Source organism: Panulirus ornatus, chromosome 5, assembly GCF_036320965.1.
Source record: "Panulirus ornatus isolate Po-2019 chromosome 5, ASM3632096v1, whole genome shotgun sequence".
NCBI lineage: Eukaryota > Metazoa > Arthropoda > Malacostraca > Decapoda > Palinuridae > Panulirus > Panulirus ornatus.
In genome coordinates this window covers 39,246,755-39,260,749 of record NC_092228.1, presented here as the reverse complement: position 1 = coordinate 39,260,749, position 13,995 = coordinate 39,246,755, and the positions used below count along the sequence as shown (strand labels likewise).

The 13,995-nt window shown below is 42.1% G+C and overlaps 1 protein-coding gene across 2 annotated transcripts in view; it reads right to left on the bottom strand.

Annotated features, from left to right (window-relative positions):
• Window positions 1-13,993, bottom strand: part of LOC139748679 (uncharacterized) — a 49,744-nt gene extending 35,751 nt beyond the window's left edge. Inside the window, exons 1-2 of one of the 2 annotated variants that reach the window (XM_071661963.1) lie at window positions 13,806-13,993; window positions 4,367-4,500 (exon numbers count right to left, since the gene is read on the bottom strand). In XM_071661963.1, coding sequence (XP_071518064.1) covers window positions 4,367-4,500; window positions 13,806-13,923 — 252 coding nt within the window. In that variant the 5' untranslated portion in view covers window positions 13,924-13,993. Of the gene's footprint in view, window positions 1-4,366; window positions 4,501-13,805 lie in introns of those variants that run through there. The other variant, XM_071661964.1, reaches the window with a different exon arrangement.
• Between the last annotated feature and the right edge of the window lie 2 nt (window positions 13,994-13,995).

The window sequence follows — 13,995 nt, the reverse complement described above, 5'->3', positions numbered from 1 at the left end:
GCTTTCATCTTCCGCAAAGCTTTTACTACCTCTTCTCTGTTTACCAAATCATTTTCCCTAACTCTCTCACTTTGCACACCACCTCGACCAAAACACCCTATATCTGCCACTCTATCATCAAACACATTCAACAAACCTTCAAAATACTCACTCCATCTCCTTCTCACATCACCACTACTTGTTATCACCTCCCCATTTGCGCCCTTCACTGAAGTTCCCATTTGCTCCCTTGTCTTACGCACTTTATTTACCTCCTTCCAGAACATCTTTTTATTCTCCCTAAAATTTAATGATACTCTCTCACCCCAATTCTCATTTGCCCTTTTTTTCACCTCTTGCACCTTTCTCTTGACCTCCTGTCTCTTTCTTTTATACATCTCCCACTCAATTGCATTTTTTCCCTGCAAAAATCGTCCAAATGCCTCTCTCTTCTCTTTCACTAATACTCTTACTTCTTCATCCCACCACTCACTACCCTTTCTAATCAACCCGCACTGTATCATCAGCGAAAAACAACCAACTCGCTTCCCAAGACCTCTCATCCACAATAGACTGCATACTTGCCCCTCTCTCCAAAACTCTTGCATTAACATCCCTAACCACCCCATCCACAAACAAATTAAACAAATATAACTGCAGAACCTCCTGTAAAATGGGTCCTGGAATAAGTCAAGATCCTGGGGGAATTATAAATGATTGTATCAATGAATAAGTAAATGAATAAATATATAACATAATCCTAGGACCCTTTTATTGGGCTCCTGCAGCTTCAAGGTTGTACTCCATTTAGCGGTATATTCTTTTTCTTTCAAACTATTTGCCATTTCCCGCATTAGCGAGGTAGCGTTAAGAACAGAGGACTAGGCCTTTGAGGGAATATCCTCACCTGGCCCCTTCTCTGTTCCTTCTTTTGGAAAAAAAAATAGTGGTTCCAACAATGTTGTATGGTTGCGAGGCGTGGGCTATGGATAGAATTGTGCGCAGGAGGATGGATGTGCTGGAAATGAGATGTTTGAGGACAATGTGTGGTGTGAGGTGGTTTGATCGAGTAAGTAACGTAAGGGTAAGAGAGATGTGTGGAAATAAAAAGAGCGTGGTTGAAAGAGCAGAAGAGGGTGTTTTGAAATGGTTTGGGCACATGGAGAGAATGAGTGAGGAAAGATTGACCAAGAGGATATATGTGTCAGAGGTGGAGGGAACGAGGAGAAGTGGGACACCAAATTGGAGGTGGAAAGATGGAGTGAAAAAGATTTTGAGTGATCCGGCCTGAACATGCAGGAGGGTGAAAGGCATGCAAGGAATAGAGTGAACTGGATCGATGTGGTATACCGAGGTTGACGTGCTATCAGTGGATTGAATCAGGGCATGCGAAGCGTCTGGGGTAAACCATGGAAAGCTGTGTAGGTATGTATATTTGCGTGTGTGGACGTATGTATATACATGTGTATGGGGGTGGGTTGGGCCATTTCTTTCATCTGTTTTCCTTGTGCTACCTCACTAACGCGGGAGACAGTGACAAAGTATAATAAATACTATTCTTCAAACATACCCATTTTTGCTCACTTAATTACTCCCAGAACCTTTGCCCCTCTCCCACTCTGTGACTCACTTCCACTTCCATTTGCTCCTAAGTACACTCCAAGACATTTAAAAGTGCTTCAGTTTTTCTCCATCTAAACTTACCTTACAATTTATTTTACCAGAGGTCATAAGATAAAAGAATAAAAAGAGAAATGCATGGGGATGGAAGATATTAGAATTGCTGTGGAAGAAAAGAAAAAGGCATATGGTACAATGCTCAAAAGAAATGTACCTGGAAGTTCAGCAACAAAGGAGGGAAGAACATAAGATGCATATGCAGAATGTTAAGAAGCTGATAAAGGAAAGCAAACAAAGATGAGATAGAGATAAAGAGTTTGGAAGCAAGATGAGTGAAAAGTCTAAAGAAAATAAGAAAATGTCTTAGAAGGAGGTGGAAAAGGAAGGATGTGGATGTAAGAGTGGAAATGTTAATGTGAGAAGAAACGAGAGGGAGTTGCTGAAACATAAGGAGGAGTGAAAGGATGATGGAAAGAGTATTTTGAAGAAATGATGAATGTGGGTGAAGGGGAGGCAACAGTTGTTACACGCATGGAGGATGGAATGAAGAGGGTACAAAAAGAGTACAAATTCATTGGCCTACAGGAAGAAGGGAGACATAAAGGGCAATAATGAGGTTAAAAGTAGGAAAGGTATTTGGAGTAGATGAGATGAGAACTAAAATGCTGATGTATAAAGGAGAAAGTGTGGCAGAGTGGATGCATTTGTTATGTCATTTAGTATGGAAATAGAAGGTAGTGCCTGAGGATTGGCGGAATGCGTGCATAGTGCCATTGTACAAAGGCAAAGGGGATAAGAGTGAGTGCTCAAATTACAGAGGTATAAGTTTGTTGAGTATTCCTGGTAAATTATATGGGAGGGTATTGATTGAGAGGGTGAAGGCATGTACAGAGCATCAGATTGGGGAAGAGCAGTGTGGTTTCAGAAGTGGTAGAGGATGTGTGGATGAGGTGTTTGCTTTGAAGAATGTATGTGAGAAATACTTAGAAAAGCAAATGGATTTGTATGTAGCATTTATGGATCTGGAGAAGGCATATAGTTGATAGAGATGCTCTGTGGAAGGTATTAAGAATATATGGTGTGGGAGGAAAGTTGTTAGAAGCAGTGAAAAGTTTTTATCGAGGATGTAAGGCATGTGTACGTGTAGGAAGAGAGGAAAGTGATTGGTTCTCAGTGAATGTAGGTTTGCAGCAGGGGTGTGTGATGTCTCCATGGTTGTTTAATTTGTTTATGGATGGGGTTGTTAGGGAGGTAAATGCAAGAGTTTTGGAAAGAGGGGCAAGTATGAAGTCTGTTGGGGATGAGAGAGCTTGGGAAGTGAGTCAGTTGTTGTTCGTTGATGATACAGCGCTGGTGGCTGATTCATGTGAGAAACTGCAGAAGCTGGTGACTGAGTTTGGTAAAGTGTGTGGAAGAAGAAAGTTAAGAGTAAATGTGAATAAGAGCAAGGTTATTAGGTACAGTAGGGTTGAGGGTCAAGTCAATTGGGAGGTGAGTTTGAATGGAGAAAAACTGGAGGAAGTGAAGTGTTTTAGATATCTGGGAGTGGATCTGGCAGCAGATGGAACCATGGAAGCGGAAGTGGATCATAGGGTGGGGGAGGGGGCGAAAATTCTGGGAGCCTTGAAGAATGTGTGGAAGTCGAGAACATTATCTCGGAAAGCAAAAATGGGTATGTTTGAAGGAATAGTGGTTCCAACAATGTTGTATGGTTGCGAGGCGTGGGCTATGGATAGAGTTGTGCGCAGGAGGATGGATGTGCTGGAAATGAGATGTTTGAGGACAATGTGTGGTGTGAGGTGGTTTGATCGAGTAAGTAACGTAAGGGTAAGAGAGATGTGTGGAAATAAAAAGAGCGTGGTTGAGAGAGCAGAAGAGGGTGTTTTGAAATGGTTTGGGCACATGGAGAGAATGAGTGAGGAAAGGTTGACCAAGAGGATATATGTGTCGGAGGTGGAGGGAACGAGGAGAAGAGGGAGACAAAACTGGAGGTGGAAAGATGGAGTGAAAAAGATTTTGTGTGATCGGGGCCTGAACATGCAGGAGGGTGAAAGGAGGGCAAGGAATAGAGTGAATTGGAGCGATGTGGTATACCGGGGTTGACGTGCTGTCAGTGGATTGAATCAAGACATGTGAAGCGTCTGGGGTAAACCATGGAAAGCTGTGTAGGTATGTATATTTGCGTGTGTGGACGTATGTATATACATGTGTATGGGGGGGGGGTTGGGCCATTTCTTTCATCTGTTTCCTTGCGCTACCTCGCAAATGCGGGAGACAGCGACAAAGTATAAAAAAAAAAAAAAAAAAAAAAAGATACATTACAGACCATCCTATATCTAAGAGAAGAGCTGACACTGAAGACTACATAGACAAACATCTGAACTTTTCCCAAATCACTCTGCACATACTAGCTCATCTCTCTACCAGCAAAACAAATCTTCAAGATTATTCTGTATTTAACAGTGGTACAATAAATGATAAATTCATTTCTTCACTATTACAAACATAACTAAATACCTCTTATAGATGTCTTTATCAAACTTAAGCAGGGTTACCATGGGATGGAGGTCCCTTTGAGGTCATCAGATGAAGCAAGATTCTACTCAATGTTGGTTTTACTATCCTGTACAGTTTTTTTTCTTTCTATAAGATATGAAAATATAAGGATTTTATTCCTATTAAATCAATAAGGTTATCACTTACGTCAATAAACTATAATGAAAGTTATATTTTGGGCCTTTTCAGAAACTACACTGAAAACACTTACTGCAACTTGCTGTGGTGTCCATGTGTCAAGATTGACACTCTTGACTCGAGATATGTGTACACCTAAATTACGATGTATGCCTGCGCATCGTATACATAAAAAGATGCCAAGGTTCCATGATGCCCATCTTGGACCTAAGGGAAGAATGCATATTGTTAAGGATGTCATGGTTACAGTGTGTGAACATATATACATCTTATCATAATGGAACTTAACTATTTGTTCATATCTATCAAGTAAGATTATTAGTGAGAGAAGAGAAAGGCATTGGACAATTTTTGCAGGGAAATAGTGCAAATGACAGGGAGATGTATATAAGAAAGAGGCAGGAGGTCAAAAGAAAGGTGCAAGAGGTGAAAAGAAGGGCAAATGAGAGTTGGGGTGAGAGTATCATTAAATTTTAGGGAGAATAAAAAGATGTTTTGGAAGGAGGTAAATAAAGTGCATAAGACAAGAGAACAAATGGGAACACCGGTGAAGGGGGCTAATGGGGAGGTGATAACAAGTAGTGGTGATGTGAGAAGGAGATGGAATGAGTATTTTGAAGGTTTGCTGAATGTGTTAGATGATAAGAGTGGCAGATATAGGGTGTTTTGGTCGAGGTGGTGTGTGAAGTGAGAGGGGTCAGGAAGAATGGTTTGGTGAACAGAGAAGAGGTAGTGAAAGCTTTGTGGAAGATGAAAGCCAGTAAGGCAGAGGGTTTGGATGGTATTGCAGTGGAATTTATTAAAAAAGGGGTTGACTGTGTTATTGAGTGGTTGGTGAGAATATTTAATGTATGTATGGCTCATGGTGAAGTGCCTGAGGATTAGCGGAATGCATGCATATTGCCACTGTACAAAGGCAAAGGAGATAAAGGTGAGTGTTCAAATTACAGAGGTATAAGTTTGTTGAGTATTCCTGGGAAAATATATGGGAGAGTACTGATGGAGAGGGTGAAGGCATGTACAGAACATCAGATTGGGGAAAAGCAGTGTGGTTTCAGAAGTGGTAGAGGATGTGTGGATCAGGTGTTTGCTTTGAAGAATGTACGTGAAAAATACTTAGAAAAACAAATGGATTTGTACGTAGCATTCATTTGTTTATGGATGGGGTTGTTAGGGAGGTGAATGCAAGAGTTTTGGAGAGAGGGGCAAATATGCAGTCTGTTGTAGATGAGAGGGCTTAGGAAGTGAGTCAGCTGTTGTTCGCTGATGATACAGCACTGGTGGCTGATTCGGGTGAGAAACTACAGATGCTAATGACTGAATTTGGTAAAGTGTGTGAAAGAAGAAAGCTGTGAGTAAATGTGAGTAAGGGCAAGGTTATTAGGTTCAGTAGGGTTGAGGGACAAATCAACTGGGAGGTAAGTTTGCATGGAGAAAAACTGGAGGAAGTGAAGTGTTTTAGATATCTGGGAGTGGATTTGGCAGCGGATGGAACCATGGAAGCGGAAGTGAGTCACAGGGTAGGAGAGGGGATGAAAGTTCTGGTAGTGTTGAAAAATGTGTGGAGGGTGAGAACATTATCTTGGAAAGCCAAACATGAGTATGTTTGAAGAAATAGTGGTTCTAATAATGTTATATGATTGTGAAGCATGGGCTATAGATAGGGTTGCATGGAGGGTGGTGGAAATATTGGAAATGAGATGTTTGAGGACAATGTGTGGTGTGAGGTGGTTTTATCGAGTAAGTAATGAAAAGATAAGAGAGATGTGTGGTAATAAAAATTGCGTGGCTGAGAGAGCAGAAGAAGGTGTATTGAAATGGTTTGGTCACATGGAGAGAATGAGTGAGGAAAGTTTGACAAAGAGGATATATGTGTCAGAGGTGGAGGGAACGAGGAGAAGTGGGAGACCAAACTGGAGGTGGAAGGATGGAGTGAAAAAGATTTTGAGTGATCAGGGCCTGAATATGCAAGAGGGTGAAAGGCATGCAAGGAATAGAGTGAATTGGAATGATGTGGTATACCGGGGTCGATGTGCTGTCAATGGATTGAACCAGGGTATGTGAAGCGTCTTGGGTAAACCTTGGAAAGTTTTGTGGGCCTGGATGTGGAGAGGGAGCTGTGGTTTCGGTGCATTATACATGACAGCTAGAGACTGAGTGGGAACAAATGTGGCCTTTGTTGTCTTTTCCTAGCGTTACCTCACATGCAAGCGGGGGAGGGGGTTATTTCATGTGTGGCGGGGTGGCGACAGGAATGAATAAAGGCAGCAAGTATGAATTATGTACATGTGTATATAAGGATATGTCTGTGTATGTATATATATGTATACGTTGAAATGTATAGGTACGTATATGTGTGTGTGTATGGATGTGTATGTATATACATGTGTGTGTGGGTGGGCTGAGCCATTATTTCGTCTGTTTCCTTGCGCTACCTCGCTAACACGGGAGACTGCGACAAAGTATAATAAATATATAGATAATTTATCAATGTTCCAATTGAATGTCGGTTTGCGGCAGGGGTGCGTAATGTTTCCATGGTTGTTTAATTTGTTTATAGATGGGGTTGTTAGGGAGGTGAATGCAAGAGTTTGGAGGCAGGGGCAAGTATGCAATCTGTTGTGGATGAGAGGGCTTGGGAGGTGGGTCAGTTGTTCGCAGATGATACAGCACTGGTGGCTGATTCGGGTGAGAAACTGCAGAAGTTTGTGACTGAGTTTGGTAAAGTGTGTGGAAGAAGAAAGCTGAGAGTAAATATGAATAAGAGCAAGGTTATTAGGTTCAGTAGGGTTGAGGGACAAGTAAATTGGGAGGTAAGTTTGAGTGGAGAAAAATTGGAGGAAGTGGAGTGTTTTAGATATCTGGGAGTGGATTTGGCAGCGGATGGAACCATGGAAGTGGAATGAGTCACAGGGTGGGGGAGGGGGCAAAGGTTCTGGGAGCATTGAAGAATGTGTGGAAGACGAGAATGTTATCTCAGAGAGCAAAAATGGGTATGTTTAAAGGAATAGTGGTTCCAACAATGTTATATGGTTGTGAAGCATGGGCTATAGATAGGGTTGTGTGGAGGAGGGTGGATGTGTTGGAAATGAAATGTCTGAGGACAATATGTGGCGTGAGGTTGTTTGATTAAGTAATGAAAGGGTAAAAGAGATGTGTGGTAATAAAAAGAGCGTGGTTGAGAGAGCAAAAGAGGCTGCATTGAAATGGTTGGTCACATGGAGAGAATGACTGAGGAAAGATTGACAAAGAAGATGTATGTGTCAGAGGGGGAGGGATTGAGGAGAAGTGGGAGACCAAATTGGAGGTGGAAGGAGGGAGTGAACGAGCGATTGGGGCCTGAACATACAGGAGGGTGAAAGGCATGAAGGAATAGAGTGAATTGGAACGATGTGGTAAACCAAGGTCAACGTGCTGTCAATGGATTGAACCAGGGAATGAGAAGCATCTGGGGTAAACCATGGAAAGTTATGTGGGGCCTGGATGTGGAAATGGAGCTGTGGTTTTGGTGCATTACACATAGCAGCTAGAGACTGAGTGTGAACGAAAATGGCCTTTGTTGTCTTTTCCTAGCACTACCTCACGTGCATGAGGGGGGAGAGGGGTGCCATTTCATGTGTGGCAGGGTACCAGCAGGAATGGATGAAGGCAGCATGTATGAATATGTACATGTGTATATGTAGGAAGAGAGGAAAGTGATTGCTTCTCAGTGAATGTTGGTTTGTGGCAGGGGTGCGTTATGTCTCATTGGTTGTTTAATTTGTTTATGGATGGGGTTGTTAAGGCGGTGAATGCAAGAGTTTTGGAAAGGGGGCAAGTATGCAGTCTGTTGTGGATGTGAGAGCATGGGAAGTGAGTCAGTTGTTGTTCGCTGATGATACAGCGCTGGTGGCTGATTCGGGTGAGAAACTGCAGAAGCTGGTGACTTAGTTTGGTAAACTGTGTGAAAGATAAAAGCCGAGAGTAAATGTGAATAAGAGCAAAGTTATTAGGTGCAATAGAGTTGAGGGACAAGTCAATGGGGAGGTAAGTTTGAATGGAGAAAAAGTGAAGTGATGTGTTTTAGATATCTGGGAGTGGATTGGGCAGCGGATGGAACCATGAAAGCGGAAGTGAGTCATAGGGTGGAGGGGGGGGCGAAAGCTCTGGGAGTGTTGAAAAATGTGTGGAAGGCGAGAACATTATCTCGGAAAGCAAAAATGGGTATGTGTGAAGGAATAGTGGTTCCAACAATGTTATATGGCTGCGAGGTGTGGGCTATAGATAGAGTTGTGTGGAGGAGGGTGGATGTGTTGGAAATGAGATGTTTGAGGACAATATGTGGTGTGAGGTGGTTTGATTGAGTAAGTAATGAAAGGGTAAGATAGGTGTGTGGTAATAAAAAAGTGAGGTTGAGAGAGCAGAAGAAGGTGTTCTGAAATGGTTTGGTTACATGGAGAGAATGAGTGGGGAAAGATTGACAAAGAGGATATATGTGTCAGAGGTGGAGGGAACGAGAAGTGGGACACCAAACTAGAGGTGGAAAGATGAAGTGAAAAAGATTTTGAGTGATCGGGGCCTGAACATGCAGAAGAGTGAAAGGCGTGCAAGGAATAGAATGAATTGGAACAATGTGGTATACCAGGGTCGACGTGCCATCAATGGATTGAACCAGGGCATGTGAAGTGTCTGGGGTAAACCATGGAAAGTGTTGTGGGTCCTGGATGTGGAAAGGGAGCTGTGGTTTTAGTGCATTATACATGACAGCTAGAGACTGAGTGCGAACGAATGTGGCCTTTGTTGTCTTTTCCTAGCGCTACCTCGTGCACATGCGGGTGGAGGGGGTATTGTTATTTCATGTGTGGCGGGGTGGCGATGGGAATGAATAAAGGCAGACAATATGAATTATGTACATGTGTATATATGTATATGTGTGTGTGTGTATATATATATATGTACAAGTTGAGATGTATAGGTATGCATATGTGCGTGTGTGGACGTGTATGCATATACATGTGTATGTGGGTGGGTTGAGCCATTCTTTCGCCTGTTTCCTTGCGCTACCTCGCTAAAGCGGGAGACAGCGACAAAGTATAATAATACTAATAATAATAATAATATGTCTAAGTAGGTATATGTATTTTCTATCAAGGATGTAAGGCATGTGTACGTGTAGGAAGAGAGGAAAGTGATTGGTTCTCAGTGAATGTAGGTTTGCAGCAGGGATGTGTCATGTCTCCATGGTTGTTTAATTTGTTTATGGATGGGGTTGTTAGGGAGGTAAATGCAAGAGTTTTGGAAAGAGGGGCAAGTATGAAGTCTGTTGTGGATGAGAGAGCTTGGGAAGTGAGTCAGTTGTTGTTCGCTGATGATACAGCGCTGGTGGCTGATTCATGTGAGAAACTGCAGAAGCTGGTGACTGAGTTTGGTAAAGTGTGTGAAAGAAGAAAGTTAAGAGTAAATGTGAATAAGAGCAAGGTTATTAGGTACAGTAGGGTTGAGGGTCAAGTCAATTGGGAGGTAAGTTTGAATGGAGAAAAACTGGAGGAAGTAAAGTGTTTTAGATATCTGGGAGTGGATCTGGCAGCGGATGGAACCATGGAAGCAGAAGTGGATCATAGGGTGGGGGAGGGGGTGAAAATCCTGGGAGCCTTGAAGAATGTGTGGAAGTCGAGAACATTATCTCGGAAAGCAAAAATGGGTATGTTTGAAGGAATAGTGGTTCCAACAATGTTGTATGGTTGTAAGGCATGGACTATGGATAGAGTTGTGCACAGGAGGATGGATGTACTGGAAATGAGATGTTTGAGGACAATGTGTGGTGTGAGGTGGTTTGATCGAGTAACGTAAGGGTAAGAGAGATGTGTGGAAATAAAAAGAGCGTGGTTGAGAGAGCAGAAGAGGGTTTTTGAAATGGTTTGGGCACATGGAGAGAATGAGTGAGGAAAGATTGACCAAGAGGATATATGTGTCAGAGGTGGAGGGAACGAGGAGAAGAGGGAGACCAAAATTGGAGGTGGAAAGATGGAGTGAAAAAGATTTTGTGTGATCGGGGCCTGAACATGCAGGAGGGTGAAAGGAGGGCAAGGAATAGAGTGAATTGGAGCGATGTGGTATACCGGGGTTGACGTGCTGTCAGTGGATTGAATCAAGGTATGTGAAGCGTCTGGGGTAAACCATGGAAAGCTGTGTAGGTATGTATATTTGCGTGTGTGGACGTATGTATATACATGTGTATGGGGGGGGGTTGGGCCATTTCTTTCGTCTGTTTCCTTGCGCTACCTCGCAAACGCGGGAGACAGCGACAAAGAAAAAAAAATAATAATAATAATAATACGTCTAAGTATATGTATTTATATGCCTCTTAATTGTCGTCTCCCGCATCAACAAGGAGGTGCAAGGAAACACCCACAGATTACTAGTTACAATAATATCATTCAACAAAATGTAATGCTCAGAATCATGCATGGCAATTTTTATTGCATTCTCTAAACACATAAACACTATAAAATATAATTATTCACTATCTAAACCTAACAGTGATGAGCTAAATTTTATTTTGTCCATAGATATCAAAAGAATCTACGTAAACCTCAACTGACAACCTAAACTGGTAAAATCCTGTTTAGCTCTATATCAATACTCGCTTTAGAAACTGGTTATATCTTAAGTGCTTTCTTTAGTTTGCATTGATTACAGATAAACCTGCAGAGTCAGATTTGGACCATTATAATTTACAAATTACTTAACTACATTAACAAGGCCATGAGGATTATGTGTTTATATTTTTTTTTTTTTTATTATACTTTGTCGCTGTCTCCCGTGTTTGCGAGGTAGCGCAAGGAAACAGACGAAAGAAATGGCCCAACCCCCCCCATACACATGTATATACATACGTCCACACACGCAAATATACATACCTACACAGCTTTCCATGGTTTACCCCAGACGCTTCACATGCCTTGATTCAATCCACTGACAGCACGTCAACCCCGGTATACCACATCGCTCCAATTCACTTTATTCCTTGCCCTCCTTTCACCCTCCTGCATGTTCAGGCCCCGATCACACAAAATCTTTTTCACTCCATCTTTCCACCTCCAATTTGGTCTCCCTCTTCTCCTCGTTCCCTCCACCTCCGACACATATATCCTCTTGGTCAATCTTTCCTCACTCATTCTCTCCATGTGCCCAAACCACTTCAAAACACCCTCTTCTGCTCTCTCAACCATGCTCTTTTTATTTCCACACATCTCTCTTACCCTTACGTTACTCACTCGATCAAACCACCTCACACCACACATTGTCCTCAAACATCTCATTTCCAGCACATCCATCCTCCTGCGCACAACTCTATCCATAGCCCACGCCTCGCAACCATACAACATTGTTGGAACCACTATTCCTTCAAACATATCCATTTTTGCTTTCCGAGATAATGTTCTCGACTTCCACACATTCTTCAAGGCCCCCAGAATTTTCGCCCCCTCCCCCACCCTATGATCCACTTCCGCTTCCATGGTTCCATCCGCTGCCAGAATCCACTCCCAGATATCTAAAACACTTCACTTCCTCCAGTTTTTCTCCATTCAAACTCACCTCCCAACTGACTTGACCCTCAACCCTACTGTACCTAATAACCTTGCTCTTATTCACATTTACTCTTAACTTTCTTCTTCCACACACTTTACCAAACTCAGTCACCAGCTTCTGCAGTTTCTCACATGAATCAGCCACCAGCGCTGTATCATCAGCGAACAACAACTGACTCACTTCCCAAGCTCTCTCATCCCCAACAGACTTCATACTTGCCCCTCTTTCCAAAACTCTTGCATTTACCTCCCTAACAACCCCATCCATAAACAAATTAAACAACCATGGAGACATCACACACCCCTGCCGCAAACCTACATTCACTGAGAAACAATCACTTTCCTCTCTTCCTACACGTACACATGCCTTACATCCTCGATAAAAACTTTTCACTGCTTCTAACAACTTTCCTCCCACACCATATATTCTTAATACCTTCCACAGAGCATCTCTATCAACTCTATCATATGCCTTCTCCAGATCCATAAATGCTACATACAAATCTTATGTATATAAGAGAAAATTGAAGTGATCAATGTAAAAGTTGGTAACACAACTGTAAAATCTCAAAAAAGACTAAAAGCCTCATTTAACCTAAGATATATCAACATTCTGGTCACATCCTGCTGGAAAACACGCTGTTATTTCTGTTTACGTTCTAAGCCACATCAGTAGTGAATTTTCATAAGTGTGATTGGTACACTTGGACAAAAAAATTTGAAAATCAGATTAATCTTTATTGCTATGGAAGTTAGGTAAGGTTTTCATAGGTTGTGGTCTTCTATGTGTGCATAAATTTTACTCTTATTAACCCATATTTCCCTGGATGTGCTTTTGTCTCCTTAGGCAATATATTGTTCCATGTAATGCTCCACATGGATTTCTGTAATCACACCAAACTGCATACACCACTTAAAATAAGTGTGTCTAACCACTTATCCTAAAACCAATTTCAATGCAAAATCAAACTGAAATAACCCTAAATCTATCTCATCTTTATGCTATCTTAAAAGAATGACGATGCTATAGTATGATCTTCATTCACTTGCTGGGTGTTTGCTCTGTTCACACAGTGGTTACATCCTCTCACTATGTGCAACCAATGCTACACAGTGGTTACGTCCTCTCACTATGTGCAACCAATGCTACAAAATGAAAATGACAAAGCTGATGGTAAATCTAGACTAATTCTGAAAGCTTAAGTAACTTTCAGCCCCTGTGTGAAGTTCCCACAGATTCTGTTAGTTTCCAGCAGCATTTCACTTAGTTTTATTTCATATTTTCTCTTATCATAACTCTCACTATCATAATTATCAATCAAGCAAAATAATAACTAATACTCCAAATCACATTCTCGCACTCGTCATTGCTTTGTATCGAGCTCCTCGACGTACACTTCATTATCAATCCTTGTTATTTTAGTAGTGCTGCTCCTAAGCTTATACTCTACCAACAAAGCATTGTATCAATAAAGCCTTGTACAGAAGTGAGAGACAGAACCTGAGATTACTTCACCACCAAGAGGTGAGGCCAGCAGCAGCGACCTGGCCTCAGCTGACCTCCCCTGGGTAACCCATGTCATACATCTGAGGCCAATATGCATATCCTGGCCTTTGGTCACCTCCCCTACTTAACCCACGTCATAAACTGAATAGGTTGAAATCAACAGAGTAATGTCCCAGCCACAGATTACCTCCCATGGCTTCCTCACATCACATAACTCAAGGCAGTAAAATTACCCCGGCCTCAGATGAACTCCACATCTCAACTACGCCATACACAGAGAAGGAACTGAAGCTAACATGAATGTTCTGTTCTCATGTGATTTTCCTGTCCAACCCGAGTCACACAATATCTCGAGCTGAGGCCAGTGCAAGTGTCCTAGCCTCAGCTGATCTCCCCCTGAGTCACCCATGTCACATAATGCATAAATTCCCTACTTTTGGCATCGCAATCCACGCAGTACTTGTTGTCTTCGTCTTTTAACAAATCTGAGAGAATACTCTGGCATTTTTCTTGGATCAGCTTGTTTTTCTCCTTTTCTGATAACGTGGACATATCTCCTGCTACTTAACTTCTGTCAACAACAATGTAACACCAATATGGCAGCCGATAGGAGACACAACCTCC